Raw genomic sequence first — 25,485 nt, 5'->3', positions numbered from 1 at the left:
ATGTATTGGGGGTATTTTTCTCTTCCTGATTGGTGCTCTCGGTGTGAAAATAAAAGAAATTGAGGGACCATAAACAGAGATCAGTGAGATACAAAAACTATGCAAAGAAGTCATCTGATAGGGCAATAATTTTCGGCCGGCCGGTAACACAGAGCTTGAGCAGTAGCGAGGCAGAAGGGAGCGTGTTCCAGACTGTCCCCTTCAGCCCTTACAGGCGTGCTTCCCAGCTGTGCACCTGCCGGACACCCCGTCCACCTGTTGCAGCTGGGCAGCCCCCACCACTCGCGGCCCGCGACTCGCCTGGGCCCTCGGATGGTGGACGGGCTGAATATGCTGGTGATGATGCTGCCCGGCGCTGCCGTCACCTACATGGGAGAGGAGATCGGCATGCGGGACACCCGTGTGTCCTGGGAGAAGACCAGGGACCCCATGGCGCTGGACGACGGCCGCAAGCACTACGACGAGGTCTCCAGGGACCCCGCGCGCACGCCGTTCCACTGGGACGACAGCCAGAGCGCGGGTACGTTGAACCAGGTAGCAGGCCAGCTGCAGATACCCTGTCCAAAAACATGTACTTTTACTTTTTACAATTATTAAATATTTTTCATTTAACGTGCTGAAGTACTCGTACTCTCTGACAATATTTTAGTTCATCAACTTAAGCACTATATGTTGTCGTCGTTGTTGTTGTTGTTGTTGTGGTCTTCAGTCCTGAGACTAGTTTGATTCAGCTTTCCATGCTACCCTATCCTGTGCAAGCTTCTTCATCTCCCAGTACTTACTGAAACTCACTTCACGCTGCCCTCCAATGCTAAATTTGTGACCCTTTGAGGCCTCAGAACATGTCCTACCAACCGGTCCCTTCTTCTTGTCGACTTGTGCCACAAACTCCTCTTCTCCCAAATTCTATTCAACACCTCCTCATTAGTTATGTGATCTAACCATCTAATCTTCAGCATTTTTCTGTAGCACCACATTTCGAAAGCTTCTATTCTCTTCTTGTCCAAACTATTTATCGTCCATGTTTCACTTCCATACATGCCTACACTCCATACAAACACTTTCAGAAACTACTTAAATCTATACTCGATGTTAACAAATTTCTCTTCTTCAGAAACGCTTTCCTTGCCATTGCCAGTCTACATTTTATATCTTCTCTACTTCGACCATCATCAGTTATTTTGCTCCCCAAATAGCAAAACTCCCTTACTACTTTAAGTGTCTTATTTCCTAATCTAATTCCCTCAGCATCACCCGACTTAATTCGACTACATTCCATTATTCTCGTTTTGCTTTTGTTGATGTTCATCTTATATTCTCCTTTCAAGACAAAGCACTATATACACATCTGATATTGTCAGCATAGGGGGGATCTGTAGTATTACTAATATTGAATAAATTTTCAACTGCCAAGATCGCGAAAATCATTTATTCATATAGATTATCGGTTTCGGCAGTTCTTTGTTGCCATCTTCAGATGTATGTTTACATCATTGCACAATATTCTCCTTCAGCATAGTATTTGGTGCTATACAACGTTTATCCATGTTGGTACCGTCAGCCGTATTAGAAGTTGGCATCTTATTGCGCCCATCACAATTGCTGATATTCATGACCACATCACAAAGTTGTGTGCACTTGTAATCGGCGCAATAGCATGTGCGTTCATGGCTGTTATTTTAATTGACATGACGACTTCCAGTATGGCTCACGATACCAAAATCGACATTCACTGTATAGCAGCGCTTACTGTACTGAAGGAGCAAATTGTATAATGATGTAAACATACATACGAAGATGGCATCTGGTAATCAATATGAATAAATGATTTTAGCGATATTGGCAACTGAAAATTCATGCAGTGTTCAACTTAAACACAAACAGATGTGGTGCAGTTTGACTTTTGAATCCTTTTCTGACCGACGTAATAAACATTAGTGAAGGTACTAAAACTAGCGTGGAGTATCCACCACGTTCCCCAGACCTAACTCCTCTGGACTTTTACCTGTAGGGAACACTAAAGGACGTCCTTTATCGACAAAAGGCACGCACATTGGATGAACTTCGAGAATCCATCGTACATTCTTGTGCAAATATCCAACTGAACACGTTGCAGTCAGTAGTTCGTGCTGCAGTTCGGCGGTATCGTTTGTGTGTGTATGTTAATAGTGACCATTTCGAACACCTACAGTGATTTATTTAAGTTGGACTTTAAGCTACACTTTCACCAAAAATGAAACAACTCCGTCAATTAGTTTGCAAGTTATGGAATTTTAAACAGTGGATGCATTTTTTAGTCCCCTCTGTAAATGCTTATGAGCTCTGTTTTTAAGTGTCTCGGCTGGATTAAAACTCTGCACCGTGGTAGATGATAGGAAAGTTTATTTTACGACTATAGCCTCTGACACCTATCTGGAGCTCACATCCAGGATGCTTCGTCCTCTGTCACATTGTGGTTTGTAATGTGCAAGAAGTTATAGTGACAGGGTTACTCAACGAAATAAAAAAAAAAACTCAATGGTGTGGAGCAATCGGAATCATCGAAATTAAGCGATCCAATCTTGAGAGGCCCATGGAACTCACCGATATGAAGCATGTCCATGGGAACATTTAACTATTACATACATCCACGTCGTTGTTCTTAGATCACGCTAAACGTAGTTCCTATCCTGACATTAAAACAGTTGACCATATTACACTGTACAATCAAATTTGTAACACTAAAGTAAATTTCGAACATAAATCTTGACCGTTAGAACACCAAGGTATACATTTACATCGTAAATCATATGTAGGATCCAACGCCTCGGTTCTTAAATGCAAAAACAGGCATACCTGATTTGTGTGAATTACTGCACCGTCTACTAGAATTCTAACATGTCGTAAAAATAAGGGGTTCCCATTTGAAAATACAAAGTTGATCCTATCCATGCAGGAGGGATAAGAAGGAGGTGGCCATTTGTAGCACATACAGTTTGCCCCCATTTGTTGATATTAACTTTTCACTTACGAGTACAACATTTTTTTCGTACGATGCTCCGTTTTCGAGATATTTAGTTGTCTCAAGTTCAAACGGACACCCTGTGTATTTCCCACATATAGACAATCAAAAACGTAGATTACAAATTGTGTACTGAAATAGTGGTTTTCCCAGTTTCCGCTTTCAAAAAAGTTATATCCTTCCCGCAGTTCGTTGCCTTTACAGACGATGTTAAGAATGTGCACCTCTTGTTTGAACAAAGGCCTCAAATCGATGTCTCATGGGCCTGCGGACATATTGCGAATTTTCTGGCAACCTGCCACATTTTGATTACAAAGAAATTCCCTGTCAGCCACCGGAGACGAATACATAAATGATTTCAAATGGCCGCACAAGTAGAAATCCTTAGGGTCCAAATTGTGAACTTTGTAAGTGCAAGCAGTTGAGCTACCTCTACCTATCCGTTGATTAGAAAACATTTCGTCCAAGTACGGGTGAGCAGTATTACTGAAGTGCGCAGGAGAGCCACTGTGCATGGAGTGAACTTGTTGACGAATGATCAGTGGAGTGTCATCCAAAACATGCGCTATGGTGTTCCAGGAAGTAGGTATCTGCCTGTCCTGTAAATCTGCTTACAAGTACCTGGGGTCCAACTAGCCAATCACCAACGATACCGGGCCACGTGTTGAGGGGAAGCTGCAGTTGATGATCAGATGGAACAATTTTACATTCCGATTGTGAAAGTACTTAATATCACCTCATGTGACCCGCACTGCATGTGTGAATAATGCCAAGACAAGAAAATTGCGCACTGCTGCAAGAATCTCTGACAACGTAAATGGTACAGGGCAATCTGCTGGTGATGGGGCCTGTACAGTCTCCAGACAACCATATGATTAACATTCACTTGCAACATTATCCTTCGTGTACTGATAAGGGGGATCGTATGTGCCTCCTCCACATTTGGAGTTGTGGATTTTGGTAGTCCCCTCTCCAGACCAGGGAGTGTAAACTTTCCACGAGCGCACAGACAGCAATGGATACGTTCAAATGCCTTCCAATCTTGGTATATGCAATATTTGTACAAACGGCGAGCCAGTGCTGCATTACCTTAGAAGGAGTACATTGATGCCAGCTCCTGATATGAGAATGCAAATACTCAGTGTATCCTTCACCGCGGAATTACTTATCCCAGTAATATCATCTGTTATGGCAACTATCAATGGGAATAAACGTTGTGGTAAGTATCACTATTCCGCCCGCCAAACACCGAAACTAAGGAATTCCGGAAAAATTTTGTACTTAAATTTTTTATGGTCTACATATGGGGAATACATTCCCGAAATTACGCTCTCTATCTTTAAACACCCTCTATAAAGGTTAGACGCGCAGAGAATGCGTGTTGTTGTACTGATGGAAGTAACACAGTTCTGGCAATAGCAATTCTTTTCTGAAAGTTTCTTCTTTCTCACGAGTTTCTTCTTTCTCACGAGTTTCTACTTTCTCACAGACAGCACTGTTCATACCCTATACTTGAATATAAATCTGAGTCGCTATTGCAACAAACCTACAGACATCTACTGATCACCGTCTCCTGAGCAAATACACGATCTTTCTGGTCCAGGATGCGCGATACGGGCGATGTATATGAATACACTAGTAAGTTTATAACATTCTCGAATTTGGCTTAAATTGTGCACTGAACGTATCATTACACTATTAAACGGCACACACGTACACGGACCGCACTCAAATAAACTTTTTAACTTCACGTTTTGGGTGATGTATCGTCATAACGTATTGACTATGTACGTCACGTCTTAACTACAAATTCATTTAATACGTAATTTCCCTTTGGTTGTACGTCGTTAATTCAGTAATGGTTTGCCGGTTCGCCTCGTTTGACTAAAAAGGAAAATACTTTTCGTTATAATCTTTGTCACAAATCGTTGTACGGTTGTTGATTTTATTCGTTATATGGACGACGAACGATAGTCTTTAATCTAAGACCCAACTACACTTCGTGAATCGATGATTTTTGTGCAACCAGTCAAATTTAAATTGAATGATTTCCACATTAATTTACTTTGTTGTTATTTCTAGCAGTTAGAGCACAATACCTTTCATCCAAATTCATCTCAATTCGTCCTTAGGAGGACCAATTACTATTTTGCTAATGTATCTGAGGGAGCTACTTCAAAACCAGACGTGCCCTTCCCACTTTTTGTAGTTATCCCCATTTGTACGAGGCGATTCCGTGATGATGTTACAGACTTTAAGGAATAATGAGAAGAGTAAATACTGTATATCAATTTGAAGTAAGGACCCTGCTCTGGAAATGATCGAGTCGAATCGTTCTGTGATCTCTAACAGTGGATTACATGTACCAGTACTGTTGTCTCTAAGACTGTAAGGTAGGCAACTTTCAGAAAGGGTAGTATACATAAAAACAAGAAAAAAATGTTTGGCAAACATGAGCTCTAAAATGAATTCCTTAACAGATCTGAGCATTTCTTCAACTTTACTTACTCTGAAACGTATCTCTTCTACTGAGCAAGTGCTCATAGCTCTGAATGACTGCATTTTAGATCCCATCTTTACCAGACGATGTTTTCTTGTTTTGGTCCATACCACCTCCTCCTCAAAATATGACAAGCAAAGAACTTGCGGTAGGTACATTAACAGAGACATCAGAACGATTTTTGCTTATAACTTTCGGAACGATCATTTCTGGAGCAGGGTCCCTCACCTCAAATTGATACATTGTCCCTTCTCCATCATCCCTGAAAGTTAGTAACATCATCACGTAATCACCCTGTATACCCTGTATACTCCTCTCATTGTACGTCGTTAGTTGATCATACAAACACATTTGAAAATAAACTTCTTATTACGTACTTCAGGGAATACGTGTAACGCAACGATTATTTTTTATCTTCACAATAAATTTCACTGGGTACAGCCTGAGTTTTTGTTGCAATGGATGGTCGTTGACCAGGTAAATACTGAATATGACGACGTGAAATTCCTGTACCACATGAATCGCAACCTTCGATGCTCACCAGTCCTCCGCAACATAAATGCAGCAAAAAAGCAAACGGAAACATCGTAGTTTTCATTAAATAACTATCATTTGATAAAATCAGTACCTACTTTTATTATAAAAAGCACTGTGCATCATACCTTACAAAATATCACGAGTGGCAATGTCTTTGATGGTAGAACACAAATTCTATATCACTACAAATCTCAGCAACCAGCTTCACGATATATGATCTCAAAAATTCGTTATTAACTATGCACAATCAACCCTAATCGAATTTGAGCTTTCCAGAAGTCTTAAGTATTTATTTTTCATTAGATTAAGAACCATTTGTGTTCCATAAATTTCACAACTCTTAAAACTGTCCACATTAGTTTCCTCATTTATGTAGAACTTAATAAGTAATGCACTATGCATCGTTTTTTATTTTAATACCGTGATCAAATTATATATTTTGCGTCCAACTATTAGCTTAGCATAAGCTGGGTTATACAACAAATATATATAGCATGACTTTAGAACAAATGACTGAAACAAGCACACTCTTGACATTTGTCATTAAGTATATTCACAATGCCATATACCTTTTGGGTTTAACTTAATCTTATTAAGGTACTGTTAATCTCTTACGGTTTATGTAACTATCTGCTGATATTTAACACTGACTAAAAATGTGTTATATTTGTTCAACATTTCATGAATGAAGTGAAATCTGATTTTACAACAACCTGCAGTTTGTTTCACACAAGTGATTACCTTTTCGTAACTATGACATATTTTAGTTTTCTCCTTTTAAGTAAATCATTTTGATTTAATGTCCACTGTCTGATGTCCATTATCTGATGTAAATACTATTCTTGATAATAATACGTTGTTTACTAGATCTGTCTCTTAACATTATTTCAAAGAAAATGAATTGCACACTAATACAGAATAGCTCTTGCTTCTATTTATTATCTTGGGATTTTGTTTCTTTATGTCTTCGATTTATTGTCATTTGAGTGAAATAGTGTTATTTAAGAATCTGTTGCATTGAAAGATTTTTATGAGTATTCCATTCATGTTACAAGCTTAATCAGGGGCTATGTAGGCTTTCTACCAACAGTTAGGTGGTATCAGCCACTTCTGGCCTAGTTGAGGATACTCTGGCCCTCTGTCATATTGCCCTTGCAAGTGAGTTTATAAGATCCAATTATGCTCTAAAATCCTTGTCAATCTTATACCCATCACTAAATCGTAAATGAGACCCCTTCTCTCATTCAGTTCAACAATTTATAACATTGCCACAACTGGCATTTACTTATGACCATGTGTGGCTTCAGCTTGATGTTGTATAACTTCAGTGATGCACTTTGGTTTAATGAAAGGTACATACACTCCTGGAAATTGAAATAAGAACACCGTGAATTCATTGTCCCAGGAAGGGGAAACTTTATTGACACATTCCTGGGGTCAGATACATCACATGATCACACTGACAGAACCACAGGCACATAGACACAGGCAACAGAGCATGCACAATGTCGGCACTAGTACAGTGTATATCCACCTTTCGCAGCAATGCAGGCTGCTATTCTCCCATGGAGACGATCGTAGAGATGCTGGATGTAGTCCTGTGGAACGGCTTGCCATGCCATTTCCACCTGGCGCCTCAGTTGGACCAGCGTTCGTGCTGGACGTGCAGACCGCGTGAGACGACGCTTCATCCAGTCCCAAACATGCTCAATGCGGGACAGATCCGGAGATCTTGCTGGCCAGGGTAGTTGACTTACACCTCCTAGAGCACGTTGGGTGGCACGGGATACTTGCGGAAGTGCATTGTCCTGTTGGAACAGCAAGTTTCCTTGCCGGTCTAGGAATGGTAGAACGATGGGTTCGATGACGGTTTGGATGTACCGTGCACTATTCAGTGTCCCCTCGACAATCACCAGTGGTGTACGGCCAGTGTAGGAGATCGCTCCCCACACCATGATGCCGGGTGTTGGCCCTGTGTGCCTCGGTCGTATGCAGTCCTGATTGTGGCGCTCACCTGCACGGCGCCAAACACGCATACGACCATCATTGGCACCAAGGCAGAAGCGACTCTCATCGCTGAAGACGACACGTCTCCATTCGTCCCTCCATTCACGCCTGTCGCGACACCACTGGAGGCGGGCTGCACGATGTTGGGGCGTGAGCGGAAGACGGCCTAACGGTGTGCGGGACCGTAGCCCAGCTTCATGGAGACGGTTGCGAATGGTCCTCGCCGATACCCCAGGAGCAACAGTGTCCCTAATTTGCTGGGAAGTGGCGGTGCGGTCCCCTACGGCACTGCGTAGGATCCTACGGTCTTGGCGTGCATCCGTGCGTCGCTGCGGTCCGGTCCCAGGTCGACGGGCACGTGCACCTTCCGCCGACCACTGGCGACAACATCGATGTACTGTGGAGACCTCACGCCCCACGTGTTGAGCAATTCGGCGGTACGTCCACCCGGCCTCCCGCATGCCCACTATACGCCCTCGCTCAAAGTCCGTCAACTGCACATACGGTTCACGTCCACGCTGTCGCGGCATGCTACCAGTGTTAAAGACTGCGATGGAGCTCCGTATGCCACGGCAAACTGGCTGACACTGACGGCGGCGGTGCACAAATGCTGTGCAGCTAGCGCCATTCGACGGCCAACACCGCGGTTCCTGGTGTGTCCGCTGTGCCGTGCGTGTGATCATTGCTTGCACAGCCCTCTCGCAGTGTCCGGAGCAAGTATGGTGGGTCTGACACACCGGTGTCAATGTGTTCTTTTTTCCATTTCCAGGAGTGTATTATTATCACGCAAATATTAAACACAATATATTCATTGTAGTTTGCTGGAAACTATTTCTTCTTGAAGAGCAAAGTTTATTGGCTACACAGTACATCGTCTTAGCTTTATGCTAAGTTCCATATCATTAACAAAATGGATATCCAACCTTAATGTCCTTTGTTGATTCTCATTAAAGTGGTCGACTGTTCATCATGGAAGTTTCTTACCATGATAAAACTGTCGTATTAGAGAGTGCTCCATTGTCGATTCCTATGCGTTGTGAGGTACAAGGTAACAGTTGCAAATTATACTGTATCCCTATATAACAACTAATAATTAAATAGGTAACCAGTAGGCAAGACTCAAATGTAAAAAAAAAAAAAAAAAAAAAAAAAACCAAAGTCTCTCCCGATAATAAATCGCAGTTTATTAGTTACATCAAAAGTGTTACAGTCACTGTCAACTTCAGATGTTATAGTTTAGTCTTTCTTTATCACATGGAATTCTTGATATCACTTACACTTTCTTCCTTTTTTCTTACTTGGAAACTAGATACCTTCATACATTACTTCTCTTTTTCTTGTTACACAGAGATCTCAACGCCTCAGCACACTCTTATTAGTGTCCATCTAACTAAGATTTAAAGTGTTAGCTATTGGTTAATGGCTCTTTTGCATCTGATCGTACTTCCCGGTTGTTCCACTAAGAGGTCCGTGATGTTTCTAATATAATATTTTTTGATAATCGGAAGCATGAATTCGAAACCAATCGTTACATCACTGACTGCTGCAAGAAGATCCCATCTGAGGACCAGCAGCAACATGTAAGTCTCAAAATAAAACTGACTGCTATCAAGATAAATGATGGCGCTTTGAACCCAGAGTCTGACTAATAATGCGGCGACAGCAGACTTCGTCTCTGTTGGCGAAGGTAGGCGTGGACGATTAAATGGCGGTGTTGTGACACCACCAACAGTAGGGTCATCTCATCTGAGGCGTAAAGCTGTCTATAGCGAATCGTTAACAGACGACATATTCATAACTGCCACTATAAAAACGTACAGTCGTTTTCAGTTATTGGCTGTTGTGAAATTGGGACGATTATAGAAAACGTTTTGGGTTCCCCAGAGTTACAGAGCTTTATTTTTGTTTATTTATACCACTGAATGACTAAAGTTGGGGAAGCGCACTGCTTATGATTTCGGTATTCACCTGTTGAAGCGTGTGCGGTGGTTTTACCTCCTGATAGTTCTACTAGAAACGGCTTCCTGCAGTCCTATATAGCAATACACGGCGATCTGGCTAACAGTATATTGTCTGTTGCCCCACATTGCTCCGTTCGCGAAATACTTGCTGTCGTCCTGTGTCGCATTGCCTCTGCAATACTGATTGTCAACCCCAGCTGTTGTTGACGATGGAATCCCGAATTCGTGTGTAATTTCCGATACGCTGTAACACGTGCGTCTTGTTCAGTGTCTGTTAACTTGTGACAAGCTGCCGTGTTCACTTCACAGCTGTCTGTAACGGATTGCTCAGGTACCGTGTCGACACTCGCGACATACGCCAACACTTCGAAGTCATACGGGGCACGTAGTGAATTAGCAGAACCCTTCTTATGACTTTTTTCCTCTCAATCAAGGTAATACCTTGACATAAGTAATATTTCTTTCATAGTGTTCTTCACAGTACACTACTGGCCATTAAAATTGCTGCACCAAGAAAAAATGCAGATGATAAACGGGTATTCATTGGATAAATATATTATACTTGAACTGACATGTGATTACATTTTCACGCAATTTGGATGCATAGATCCTGAGAAATCAGTACCCAGAGCAACCACCTCTGGCCGTAATAACAGCCTTGATACGCCTGGGCATTGACCCAAACGGAGCTTGGATGGAGTGTACAGGTACAGCTGCCCATGCAGCTTCAAGACCATACCACAGTTCATGGGGAGTAGTGACTGGCGTATTGCGACGTGCCAGTTGCTCGGCCACTATTGACCAGCCGTTTTCAACTGGTGAGAGATCTGGAGAATGTGCTGGCAAGGGCAGCAGTCGAACATTTTCTGTGTCCAGAAAGGCCCGTACAGGACCTGCAACATGCGGTCGTGCATTATCCTGCTGAAGTGTAGGGTTTCGCAGTGATCGAATGAAGGGTAGAGCCACGGGTCGTGACACATCTGAAATGTAACGTCCACTGTTCAAAGTGCCGCCAATGCGAACAAGAGGTGACAGCAACGCGTAACCAATGGCACCTCATACCATCACGCCGGGTGATACGCTAGTATGGCGATGACGAATACACGCTTCCAATGTGCGTTCACCGCGATGTCGCCAAACACGGATGCGACCATCATGAAGCTGTAAACAGAACCTGGATTCACCCGAGAAAATGACGTTATGCCATTCGTTCTCCCACGTTCGTCGTTGAGTACACCGTCGCACACGCTCCTATCTCTGATGCAGCGTCAAGGGTAACCTCAGCCATGGTCTCCGAGCTGATAGTCCAAGCTGCTGCAAACGTCGTCGAACTGTTCGTGCAGATGGTTGTTGTCTTGCAAACTTCCCCATCTGTTGACTCAGGGATCGAGACGTGGGCTGCACGATCCGTTACAGCCATGCGGATAAGATGCCTGTCATCTCGACTGCTAGTGACTCGAGGCCGTTGGGATCCAGCACGGCGTTCCGTATTATCCTCCTGAACCCACCGATTCCATACTCTACTAACAGTCATTGGATCTCGACCAACGCGAGCAGCAATGTCGCCATACGATAAACGGCAATCGCGATAGGCTACAATCCGACCTTTATCAAAGTCGGAAACGTGATGGTGCGCATTTCTCCTCCTTACACGAGGCATCACAACAACGTTTCACCAGGCAACGTCGGTCAACTGCTGTTGTGTATGAGAAATCGGTTGGAAACTTTCCTCATGTCAGCACGTTGTAGATGTCGCCACCGGCGCTAACCTTGTGTGAATGCTCTGAAAAGCTAATGATTTGCATATCACAGCATCTTCTTCCTGTCGGTCAAATTTCGCGTCTGTAGCACGTCATCTTCGTGGTTTAGCAATTTTAATGGCCAGCAGTGTAGTTTTGTCGTATGTTTCAAATGCGTAAAATAGAATGGTGTGCTGCGGTAATTGTCTAGAAACAGTTTATCACCAAGGCATATTCATGCGGCGAGTTAAAAAGAGTTTCCTCCAACATTTCCTGGTGTTAATACCCGTGTAGTTACCAAAATGAGCATAATTAGTTGTTTGTGTTATCCTCCTTCGTGTACAGAAGAGCATATAGCACATTTGTGTTATTTTATATAATTTTTTAATTATTGTAATTAAGTGAGGCTCTACTTTCAGAGAACTATTCATTAATTCTTGGTAAAATGTTGTCAACAATTTGTGTCCCCTGCGAAAAGGAGCAATTGCGTAAAGTGGAACTTCGTTGACGTATACAGGGTGGTCCATTGATAGTGACCGGGCCAAATATCTCACGAAACAAGCATCAAACGAAAAAAACAAGAAAGAACGAAACTCGTCTAGCTTGAAGGGGGAAACCAGATGGCGCTATGGTTGCCCCGCTAGATGGCGCTGCCATGGGTTAAACGGATATCAACAGCGTTTTTTTTAAATAGAAATTCCCATTTTTATTACATATTCGTGTAGTACGTAAGGAAATATGAAAGTTTTAGTTGGACCACTTTTTTCGCTTTGTGACAGATGGCGCTGTAATAGTCACAAATGTATACGTACGTAGTATCACGTAACATTCTACCAGAGCGAACGGTATCTGCTTCGTGATACATTACCCGTGTTATAATGGACCGTTTACCAATTGCGGAAAAGGTCGATATCGTGTTGATGTATGGCTATTGTGATCAAAATATCCAACGGGCGTGTGCCATGTATGCTGCTCGATATCCTGGACGACATCTTCCAAGTGTCCGGACCGTTCGCCGGATAGTTACGTTATTTAAGGAAAGCCACATGTGAAACGTCAACCACGACCTGCAACAAATGATGATGCACAAGTAGGTGTTTTAGCTGCTGTCGCGGCTAATCCGCACATCAGTAGCAGACAAACTGCGCGAGAATCGGGAATCTCAAAAACGTCGGTGTTGGGAATGCTACATCAACATCGATTGCACCTGTACCATATTTCTATGCACCGGGAATTGCATGGCAACGACTTTGAAAGTCGTGTACAGTTCTGCACTGGGCACAAGAGAAATTACGGGACGATGACAGATTTTTTGCACGCGTTCTATTTAGCGACGAAGAATCATTGACCAACAGTGGTAACGTAAACCGGCATAATATGCACTGTTGGGTAACGGAAAATCTACGATGGCTGCGACAAGTGGAACATCAGCGACCTTGTCGGGTTAATGTATGGTGCCTCATTATGGGAGGAAGGATAATTGGCCCCCTTTTTATCGATGGCAATCTAAATGGTGCAATGTACGCTGATTTCCTACGTAATGTTCTACCGATGTTACTACAAGATGTTTCACTGCATGACAGAATGGCGATGTACTTCCAACATGATGGATGTCCGGCACATAGCTCGCGTGCGGTTGAAGCGATATTGAATAGCATATTTCATGACAGGTGGATTGGCCGTCGATGCACCATACCATGGCCCGCAGGTTCATTGGATTTGACGTCCCCGGATTTCTTTCTGTGGGGAAAGTTGAAGTATATTTGCTATCGTGATCCACCGACAACGCCTGACAACATGCGTCAGCGCAGTCAATACATGTGCGAACATTACGGACGGCGAACTACTCGCTGTTGAGAGGAATGTCACTACACGTACTGCCAAATGCATTGAGGTTGACGGGCATCATTTTGAGCATTTGTTGCATTAATGTGGCATTTACAGGTAATCACGCTGTAACAGCATGCGTTCTCAGAAATGATAACTTCACAAAGGTACATCTATCACATTGGAACAACCGAAATAAAATGTTCAAACGTACCAATGTTCTGTTTTTTAATTTAAAAATCTACCTGTTACCATCTGTTCGTCTAAAATTGTGAGCCATATGTTTGTTACTAATATAGCGCCATCTATCACAACGCGAAAAAAGTGGTCCAACAGGAACATTCGTACTTCTTTATGTACTACAATAATATGTAATAAAACTGTGGGTTCCTATTGAAAAAAACGCAGTTGATATCCGTTTGACCTATGGCAGCGCCATCTAGCGGGCCAACCATAGCGCTATCTGGTTTCCCCCTTCAAACTAGATAAGTTTCGACTTTGTAGTTTTTTCGTTTGACGCTTATTTCGTGAGATATTTGGCCCGGTCACGATGAATGAACCACCCTGTAGAAGTAGACCCAAAATTATACCTTGCATGCCTCCATTCGTAAATTATTCCCAGTCACTAAAACTGTGCCCCATACAAAGATTTCTGAGAACCAGCTGTTGAACCTACCAAAACCCAGGCGATCATTGTAGGCAAAACCACCCCTTCCTTTCGCCTCCTTGATTTCTATCTCACCATCTATGGCCGTCCCATCGCCCTCACTCCCACAATTAAGTACCTTGGCGTCACCCTCGACCGTCGCCTCTCCTGGACTCCCCATCTCCAGACAATCCAAGCCAAGGCACGTTCCTGACTTCGTCTCCTCAAGCTCCTTTCCGGCCGTACGTGGGGTCTGGACCCCTCCACCATCCTCCACACCTATAAATCCCTCATCCGCCCTATCCTTTGTTATGCCCATCCAGCATGGATCTCCGCTCCCCCTACCTTTTATGACTCCCTCCAAATCCTTGAACGCCATGCTCTCCGCCTCGCCTATCGCATCCGTCTCCCCTTCCCCACGCGGATCCTGTATGATCTCATCCCCTTCCCCCACCTCCTCCTTTTCCTTGAAAGGATACAGATACTGTACACCTCCTGTAAACTTGATCCTCCTCACCCGCTCGTATCCCCGATCCTCTCCCATCCCCGCCCGCTGCCGCGCCTGTATTCCCATGTCCCGCCCGGTCTCTATCTCTCCACCCTCCTTACCCTCTCCCAAGGTGGCTTCCGCCAGCTCCCTCTCCCTGACGATGCCCTCCTCCCCTCCATCTACCCCTCCTACCAACTTTGATCCTCCCGCCCTCCTCCTGTACTTACACCTCTGGGCTCCCTCCCTCCCTTCTCTCCCTTTTCCCTCCCTCCTCCTTTTCTCCCCCCTCCTCCCCTGGGCCTCCCCTCCCCTGTCCCTCTCCTCCTGCCCCCGTCTCCTAAGCCACTGGAATCCTTTTTTTTCTCCCCTCTCCCCCACCTCACCCCTGTTCCCCTCTTGGCAGGTCCCCGGACTCGCACACGCTCAGTGGACATTCGCACGCCGGAGATCACCGCCATCGATGTATCGTGTGTGCCGTCATGTTTATTGTTCAGTGTTCACCGTCACACTCCATTGTTCACCAGTGCCATCGTATTCTTCAGTGTTTGTGCGTCGTGTCCACAGTTCGTAGTGTGGATTGTCATCGAGTGTGAACGGCTTCTTGTGTTTTTATGTTCATGTGTCTACTGTTTTTTCCCACCGTTTTTCTAAGTGATGTCTCTTCTCTGTTTATCTCTTTGTACTCTCCTCGGCTGAAGAGCGGCGTATTGTGCTGCTGCCAGCCTACCTGATTGTTCAATTGTCAAAATAACAATAAAGTAAAAAAAAAAACTGTTGAACCTAGACCCACGTGCTCTCATGTGCAGGCTTCTCTACGAGCGTCGACACGTGGCTGCCGGTGAGCAAAGACCACAGAGTGCTGAACCTGGAGAAACAGCTGGAGGAGGCGGGCAGCCACTGGAGGGTGTACCGCATGATGGCCAAGGCCAAGAACCTGAAGGCGCTCAGGGAGGGCCGGCTGCGCACCGTGCCCGTAAACAAGTGGGTCTTCGCCCTCGTCAGGTGGGTTCGCACAACACATTACAGCATTTTTCCTTTTTATTCTTTGTGTAACGTCATTTCCTCCTCCGTACATCAGGCGGGTGAACGATGAACTATCCTGGTACATTCTTTAGTCGAGCGGCAACTCAATCCTGACAGTGTAGTGACAACACACGGTGTGTCCCAGTCGCGCTAGGACTGCTTACGTCAAATTCCGAACTGCCATGATATCTCGTGGCGAGCTGCTGCGTTACCATCCTTGAACTTTGAGAAACAGCTGCGTGGAAGGTCATCCTGGCCTGGAATGTAACAGTATGAGTCTGACACTTGCCCGAAAATAGCGGTGGAGCAGTTAGGCAAGGTCTAGTTTTTTGAGTCCTCCATCATTTGTACCGGAGAATTCATCGAATTCGACTCGAATACCGAGAGTCAGGTTCCTGGTTACTCCTCCACGCGAGCCATGCAGCTCACGCAGCGAAGATTATATGCGAGTTTTCGGCCACTAAACGGATCATGTTCTTGGATAACCCACCGTATTCACTGGATTTCGCCACAGCTGACTTCTGTTTGTTCCCCAAATTGAAGTTGGGAATGGTAGGACACTGTTATGGTGCACTTAAGGACGTGCAAGAAAATTGTGCTCCAGTACTAAATGCAACTCCAAGAAAGGACTAGAGTGACTGTTTCAAAACATTTTTAAAATGATTTCAGCTGTGTATTGATTCCGGGGGAGATTGTTTTGAATTTAGTGAAAATAATCTATGACTTTTATTTTTCATAGCCACTTTCTTAACGGAACTGAGACACACTGTGTATATACAGACTTGCATAAGACGTAACAGCCCTTTTATTTCATAATCGGTTTAACAGTCTAAAATAAAGTTTTCTTTTCTTGTGCTGTTAACCGTCTCATCTATCATATCAACTGAGATACAGAAGCTAGTGTTTAGTAAAAATAGAATTCTTTTTATTAATGTCTTTCTAAATATCTAGAACAGTTGAGTAGAGTGACACAAATTTTATTTATAGTGTTGTCGATACTCTTCGAAAAAATACCCGAGAAATGTCTAAAACTGCAAATCATAAAACTAAAAACTAAACTAAACTCCTCCCGAACAGGCCGTGAAGGCCTAACGGTAGCGACCGGCCGCCGTGTCATCCTCAGCCCATAGGCGTCACTGGATACGGATATGGAGGGTCATGTGGTCAGCACACCGTTCTCCCGCCCGTATGTCAGTTTCCGAGACCGGAAAAACTGCAAATCAAGGTGGCCGCAAATGGCTATTACCGTGTAAACACCGCCAAGTGGCGCTCTCATGCCAGGCTCGGTCACTGTAAAAAGCCTTCTGCGTGTATACTTGTTTCCACAAAAGCTATTCACTTAAACACGATGTCGTACATACGGTTGAAGAAGTTTCCCATAGCGCCATCCAATATGTTGAAAGTCAGCAGATACTTCTATTTACAAAACTCGTAGCCGCGCAGTCTGGGGCGCCTTGTCACGGTCCGTGCGGCTTCCCCCGTCGTAGGTTCGAGTCCTCCCTCGGGCATGGGTGTGTGTATTGCCCTTAGCTTAAGTTAGTTTAAGTTAGATTATGTAGTGTGTAGGCTTAGGGACCGATGACCTCAGGAGTTTGGTCCCATAAGACCTTACCACACATTTCCAAATTTTCTAAAACTTAGGTAGTTGATCCTGTATCTTTGTCATGTGGGCTAGGAGAAAACAAATCTCCCTGCTGCATATAACAACAGATCCTGGCAAGAGATCCCCACTCGTTGTATTTACACCGAAATAGCCAATCCCGGTAGAATTTTCTTTTAGTATGAGGATGTTTCTCGGATACTTTGCAAAACGTTTTTACAGCAACAACAAGAAGTCCAAACGTTTTTACAGCAACAACAAGAAATGTTATATCACTAAGCCTATCTGTTGACAAGTTTTCCATTGCCCTTAAGAATGTGTGTTACTGCATTTAAAAAACCATATTTGCATCAATATCTCGGTCTGTACAAGATATGATGTAATTATGTTCCCTCTAAACTGATCAGTCAGAACATTATGGCCACTGCTCACCACGACGTTGGATGCCGCGTGGTGGCTTTTCGGACATCTGAAACGGTAATAGAAACATGCAAGCAGAGCAGACACCGACGAGACATCACCATAGCGAAGACACGGTCTGCAAATGGGGAAATCCACTGAGATAAGCAACTTTGACAAAGCGCATATTATTATTATGCTAAGGCTGTGAACGAGTATCTCGAACACAGCGAAGCTTTTCGGATGTTCACATGCTACTGTCGTGAGCATCTACGGATAGAAAGGCAGTGAAACTACCACTAAGCGCAGAATGGTTTGACGTCCACGACTCTTCACAGAACGTGGGGGTCGTCTGCTCTGTAAAGTAGGATACATGGTGATCTCTTGCATATCTGCTCATCTCTTTCGTTGATCAGTGTACATATTACCATTCGCCGAAAACCTCGTTTGTACTCTTGAACCGGTTAAGAAGTAAAATGAGTGTTACGTCTTGAGCGGTAGCAGTATCTGCGCAGCACTCTATTTTCCGGGGGTAGGGGTGGGCGTTCGGAAACCTAAGAAGTAAATCGACGAAACTTTACACTCATACAGTTTACTGCTTGGAAAAAAAATACTGTGATGCTAGATACCGCCAGCAACTGTGAGAGTGGTGGGTGGTACGAAAGAGATTGCACGTAAAAATAGGCGATGATTTTGGATCACCGAAGGAATCTGAAGCAAACTTTGTACACGTACGGCTTTATATCTGGGGAGAAATACTATGCAGCTGAGACACCTACTGCTTAACTAGGAAACGTGTGGAGAATCTGAACAAAACTTTGTGAACGTACTACCGAGAGCATAATATTGTAGAGTGAGACACACCTAGCACATCGAGGAGCATATGATGGTGAAAAGGGCGTGCCATGTAAAAATAAGCTCAACTCTGGAATGCTGTTTCACCCAAATTTTGGTGCACATAAGACTACATAATTGGAATTGAAAGTGAAATTGTTGGGAATAGAGTGGCGTGTAAAATTTTTATTAAAACGACCCAATATTAGTCTTGAATATATTTTTCTATTTTCTAGGATGACTGCTGACAGTCCCTATCACGTTTAATCCCATGTGTTGTGTTTATATGTAATATTCAGTTATACTAACGTATATACATAACGATCTTCACTGTGCTTTTTGTTGAAACATCAAATATATATGGAGCGTAAGTGTGAAGCATCGAGGAAAATAAATACTCTTGTACCCACTGATAGCGGATGTAAGCTTTTGAAACGCATCTTGGAAGGAAGTATGCGTGTCTGACACAGAATTTGTGCACTTCTTGCGCCACCAGAATTGATAGTAATATACCGCCTTATTTAAAAGTTATGGCAAGCAAGAGTTGTTCAGGACGTAGAGACCAGGACAATCTTCCTGACAAAGAACTTGCTGCACCGTGCTATTTAAGAAGACATTTATCACTTAAGCAATCGTCAAATTTTACGTGAAATGCATAGTACGAATTGCAAGGCCCAACAAAATTAAAGGATTACTTTTTCAAAGCCCCGTAAGTGTCTCCCATTGCGAAGCGGAAGTCTGATACTTGGCTCAAAGGTGCCTACAACCTTCCTCTGTGTCAGTGCAAAAGCGCGACGCCCTTGTGTTCAGTGAGGCTTCAAACAGCAAGATGCTGGAAAATGCGAAAAATGACCATAGCTCAGAAATTCATGTGAGCTTTAAGGTGGGTTAATGATGTCACATTAGCACCAAGTTTCATGGACGTGTCACACGATTGGAAATGTCGCCATACTTCCTCTTACCCACATATAAACCCTTATTTAAAGTTGTAGTGACCACGTTTACTATGTTGCAGCACCAGTTGGTGGTGGTCTTCGAAAACGCCTCCTGGAACACAACCAATACCCAAAATAGTTGGTGGTCATTTTATACCTTTAAGAACCATTTAGAAAAAAAGTGAACACCAGAACTGGTACTGGGTCAGAATGGGATGCAAATGCAGATACTCTTCGTACTGGTATATTGGCATTCGTTTACTTCACGGCAGAATACTGTGCTCCAGTATGAAGAAATAGTGCGTATGTACGTATACTTGACGTCAAATTGCATCAAGCAATGAGAATAATCACTTGCACTACTAAATCTACACCACTTCCATGACTGGCGGCGTTACGTAATGTTGCAGCCCCATCAATAAGACGAGAAGCAGCAGTAATACGAGAGTTTGAAAAGTGTTTCACTCACCAGAACCCATTTCTATAAAATCAACTACACAATACACCTGCCAGAAGACTCAAATCTAGAAATCCACTCTGACCAAGCAAGATGCGCCTCCTGTGTGTGGTGTTCGTCAAGAATGGAAAGAGGTTTGCCAGAAGTTTCCTCCGATTAATTCTCGTCTTATAACTGACCCTAACTAACGTGTGAATGGATTTGGTCTTCCCGGAAAACTACGGACACTCCTAAATCGATTCCATGCAGGGCATGGAAGATGTGGTACCTGTTTGTATGAATGGGGGTTCAAAGATGCCCCGACGTGTGTGACTGTGGTCATCGTGTGCAAACTAAGCAGCATGTCATTGAAGAGTGGGTACTACGAAAATTTCCTTGTAGAGTCAGCGAGCTGCATTTGGTGATACAAAGAGCTGTAGAATGGTTAAGAGACCTATATATTCAGTTATAATATTTTCTCTAGATTGTTTGTTTGCTTGTTTATATTACGCACATTTTGTGTAAATTTTACCTTTTATATATGAAGTCTTCAAATATGCCGTAAAATGTCATTGTAAACTATATGAATAAACGAATAAACCCCTTCAAGCGCGGAATGGCCGCGAGGTTAGAGGCGCCATGTCACGGACTGCGCGGCCCCTTCCGCTGGAGGTTCGAGTCCTCCCTCGGGCATGTGTGTGTGTGTGTGTGTGTGTGTGTGTGTGTGTGTGTGTGTGTGTGTGTGTGTGTGGTGTTGTTGTTGACATAAGTTAGTTTAAGGTAGTTAATCAATGTGTAAGTCTAGGGACCGATGACCTCAGCAGTTTGATCTCTTAGGAATGCAAACACACAAACACCTTCTTTTGCTTTCTTGCGATGGAGGTCAGAACAGCATTCAAATAACATGGTTTTCTTACGAGTGGGTGGGGGAAACATTTCAGACTCAACACTGCTCAGAATCGACAGGAAAAGGCCTCGGAAGGTGGCGCAGAGAGCGTCAATGAAACCACGCCTTCCCTTGGGGCGTTGATTGCCACACATTTCGCCGTCGAGAGCGAAAGTCTGCCTTGTGATGAGCAACAAGACGACGCTCCTGTCAAAGTTCGTCACTGTTACCACCCCCTGTGCATTTAAACCCCGCTCTGAGGACACCATGGGCTTGGAACGCCATTCAACTTCATCTGACGCCCATGGAGTGTAGTGGTGGTGGTGGTTAGTGTTTAACGTCCCGTCAACAACGAGGTCATTAGAGACGGAGCGCAAGCTCGGGTTAGGGAAGGATTGGGAAGGAAATCGGCCGTGCCCTTTCAAAGGAACCATCCCGGCATTTGCCTGAAACGATTTAGGGAAATCACGGAAAACCTAAATCACGATGGCCGGAGACGGGATTGAACCATCGTCCTCCCGAATGCGAGTCAAGTGTGCTAACCACTGCGCTATCTCGCTCGGTTAGGAGTGTAGTGTGGGCCCAATTTTTACCTTAGTATATAAGGTGGCCCACTATGGACCATGTAAAACCATTTGTCGAAATTTGAATGGGACTCGAAGCAGCAAAGGGGTTTGTGCTTTCTCAGTGCTTCTGTTTTGCACCCTCCCGTGGCGTGATCGGGGTGGGGCGTTACTACAATAGCACTTGCGCATGAATGTCACGAGATGAAATTGGTGATAGTGTTTCTTACAGTGTCATAGCAAGGGCATGGCGAGAATACCATATTTCAGCCGTCACCTCTCACCACGAACAACGCAGTGGCCGCCGGCCTTCACTTAACGACCGAGAGCACCAGCGTCTGGCTATTGTCACTGCCAACACACAGCAATACTACGTGAAATAACCGCAGAAAGCAATGTGGGACGTACGACGAACGTATCCGTCTGGGCAGTGCGGCGAAATTTGACGTTAATCGGCTTTGGCAGCACACGACCTAATCGAGTGACTTTGCTAAGTACAACGTCGCGTGCAGCGCTTCTCCTGGCCTCGTGACAATATCGGTTGGAAAACGGTGGCCTGGCCAGATGAATCCCGACTTCAGTTGGTAAGGACCTGCAACATGCGGTCGTGCATTATCCTGCTGAAATGTAGGGTGTGGCGCAGATCCCACGAACCCATGGAACCAAGTTGTCAACAAGGCACTGTGCAAGGTGGTGATGGCTCCATGATGCTATTCCATGATGGTATGGATTGTGTCTGCAGGGAATAGACTGAGTTCCCTCGTGTAACTGAACTGATCATTGACTAGAAATTGTTATGTTTGGCTACCTGGAGACTATTTGCAGCCATTGATGGACTTCATGTTATAGATGACAGAGCGCCATGTCACCGGGGCACAACTGTTCGCGACTGATTTGAAAAACATTCTGGACAGTTCCAGTGAAGAATTTGGACAATCAGACCGCTCGACACGAATGCCATCGTACATTCATTGGACATAACAGAGAGGTCAGCTCGTGCACACAGTCCAGCACCGGCAACACTCTCGCGAGTATAGATGTCTATAGAGGCAACAGAGTTCGATATTTGTTCAGGTGACTTCCAACGACTTGTTCAGTCCCTGCCACGTTGAGTCGCTGCACTACACCCCACGAAAGGAGGGTTTTAGATAGGAAGTATCCCATGACTTGTCAGCTCAATGTATATGACCTCTCACTCGCATAAATTATGTCCTGTCAGGAAGGTTACAAAAGACTCTGGGTGAATCGACTGGAATAGTGTTCGAAAATACGGCAGCAGATCTTGTCTCATGGGCAGAAATCAGCGTATAAACTGTCCCAATGCAGAGCCCATGAAAATCTTGTCAGTAACACAATAGAAGTTCATCACATCACATGGACAACAAAACATGATTATTGTTCCACTGAAGGCCCTACGTGTTCATTAGCAGCTCATCAGTAAAAGTTCCCTGTGTTTTTGCTGCATGACTGCAGGTGTTTATTTCTCGACATATAGGCAAGTAGGGGAGTGGGTTTCTACAGAAAATGGGCGGCTTACCTTTAAGTTTTCCTTTGAGACATGCCCCTACCGGCGCCTAACAGTCTGTCATCTGTCAGGGGCGGTGCAGGTAAACTGGATCTCGGTGGCGGGGGCAGGGGGGGGGGGGGGGCGCACAGGTGCACGTGTGGCGTGGAATGTCTGATCGGAAGAAAAGATCGCGCTTGTGGCTGCATTAGTGAGGCCAGCTATGTATTCTGGAGACTCGTAGCTCGTCCCGTAGCTCCAGCTGTGCCAACAGCGTCTAATTCTTGTTAGCGCTCTGCACAGCAACAGAGCCAACACGCTCAGTGGTCGTCTTCGCGTATGTCTCGCTTGCGTCCTGTCTCGCATTTCCTCAAACAAGTTTTAACCGACGTATGTAGTCTACCGTCATTAATATTAAATATTCCAAAATCTTCAAACATTGAATAATAGGACTTCGTAATGAAATACAACACTAATTTATAGATTTGTTTACCCAAAAGTTAAAAAGTTACTTATGTTCATCATAGATTCTAATCAATACATAAAACTTTTACAGAAATAGAATTTACAGTTTGAATTTTAGATTGGACCATTATCCCATTAACAGTATAACATAAGATCGTAACAACTCATCATTTAATATTTACAACATGTTTAAGTTTTGGGTAAGTTAGGTTCAAATTGGTTCAAATGGTTCTGAGCACTATGGGACTTAACTTCTGAGGTCTTCAGTCCCCTAGAACTTAGAACTACTTAAACCTAACTAACCTAAGGAAATCACACACATCCATGCCCGAGGCAGGATTCGAACCTGCGACCGTAGCGGTCGCGCGGTTCCAGACTGTAGCGCCTAGAACCGCTCGGCCACCCCGGCCGGTGGTAAGTTAGGTAAGATTCACTGCAGGTAGTGTCCTTATGTTGCTGTTTGTCATCCTCATTGACGGTATCATACTTCTACATCCACTAAATAATTTATCCCGAGATACTGTTGCAGATATCTCCTTATTACTTCACTGTGTCTCCATTTCTCTCTGTCATCCTTGAACTTCTAAAATAAAGCATAAGCGCAGATTTCTGTGGGTCCCACTATACATCTGCACGAAAAAATACATGTACCAATACATTAAAAGTTAAGAAAAGTCACTGTTTTCTCTCGTTCTCCTGCTAACGTTTCAGTTAATCCCCCCTCAACGTAAATATCTCACAGTCAATAAAAAACATCCATTAATTACAATTTCCTCCTTTAGTTGCAACATTGTATCGAAACATCGTTAACATAAAAATGCACATACGGGTCACTTCCCCACAATCTCTTAGAATATGTCATCCCACATATCAATCATCGTATTTTACCATCAGGTTGTCTTGAAGTGATTCTTATTTATTAACTTTTCCGTCTTGGAGTGTACCTTAATTTGTCCGTGAATTCCTCATGTTTGTACGAGAGGTTTTTAATAAGTAATGAGACATAAATTTCCGGAAAATTTAAGTTGAAAAATCGTGGAGTTTGTTGGAGGACATCTTGAAATATTTCCGCTTCTGCCCCTATACTTCATGAAGTATAGGGAGCAGAGAAGCAAAGAAGGACCATTCTGTGTGGAATAGCTTGCGCGTTACGAAGCTGATCGCGGCAATTTTTTGTCGGATATTGTCACTGGCTATGAAACTTGGATCCATTGGATTGTTCTTTCTCATCCACCCAGAAGCTCTGATCTTGCACCTTCCATCTGTTTGCGCTAATGAAGGATAGTGGTACCATGGAGGCATACAGGCCCTACGAGTAACGGGACGTAAAGCCGTTGCACTGAACGGAAATTATGTCGAAAAATAGGGTTTTAAGGCCAGAAGAGTGGGGAATAACACGATGTCCTGAAACTATGAATAAAACGAACTTGCTTTAAGAATAAAAAAAGTATTGTTTTAATTATTGAAAGTCCTTTGTACTAGTCTAATATATGTCTTCCTTTGTCGTGAATAAAGCTTTGTCGTCAAATAGTACCTCTTCCTTACTTTTGCTGTACTGGGGTATAGATTAATTTGTCCATGCCTCCTTTATTGTAAATAAACATTTGTCTTCAAATATTACCTGTTCCTCAATTACGCTGTGCTGGGGCTTCTTCATCTCACCTTTTCTTGCCAACGATCATGGTTAAACACAAATTCCAATAATATCACTTCGTCACTGGGCTCGTTTACCTTTCAGTTTCAAATACCTAATCGCACAATATCCTTAATCCGCAATGTCAATGGCTCAGTGCTCCCCTGCATCTAGCTCCAGAATGAATTGTAAGTTTTTAGTATTCTACGCCAGCAATTGCTAGTGGTCGAATAAATACCATCTTTTTAAACACAAACCGATAATGCACAGTGGTACCTCGGTCATAGCAGCCCATAACTACCTTCAGACACCATCAAGTGGACACTCTTCGCATGCACAGTTGGAGACGGCATATTTTATCTATGACAAAGACACACAGTCCGACGTGCTTTTTTTATTTTATTTTATTTACTGCACGCCACAAACTGAGTATCGGCAACCTGATAATAGGAGTATTGTCTCTTGTAACGCGTTGTTGAATTGATCGGATGCTATTAAA

At 43.8% G+C, this 25,485-nt stretch overlaps 1 protein-coding gene across 5 annotated transcripts in view; it reads left to right on the top strand.

Moving 5' to 3' along the window:
- The window catches only part of LOC126468213 (titin homolog), a 224,813-nt gene that overhangs the window by 183,920 nt on the left and 15,408 nt on the right, over positions 1–25,485 (top strand). For all 5 annotated transcript variants that reach the window (XM_050096532.1, XM_050096531.1, XM_050096533.1 and 2 more), the window contains 2 exons: positions 265–520; positions 15,515–15,710. In XM_050096532.1, coding sequence (XP_049952489.1) covers positions 265–520; positions 15,515–15,710 — 452 coding nt within the window. The remainder of the gene's footprint in view (positions 1–264; positions 521–15,514; positions 15,711–25,485) is intronic.

This window comes from Schistocerca serialis, chromosome 1 (genome assembly GCF_023864345.2).
Source record: "Schistocerca serialis cubense isolate TAMUIC-IGC-003099 chromosome 1, iqSchSeri2.2, whole genome shotgun sequence".
Taxonomy (NCBI): Eukaryota; Metazoa; Arthropoda; class Insecta; order Orthoptera; family Acrididae; genus Schistocerca; species Schistocerca serialis.
This window is presented reverse-complemented; position numbering and strand designations above follow the sequence as displayed.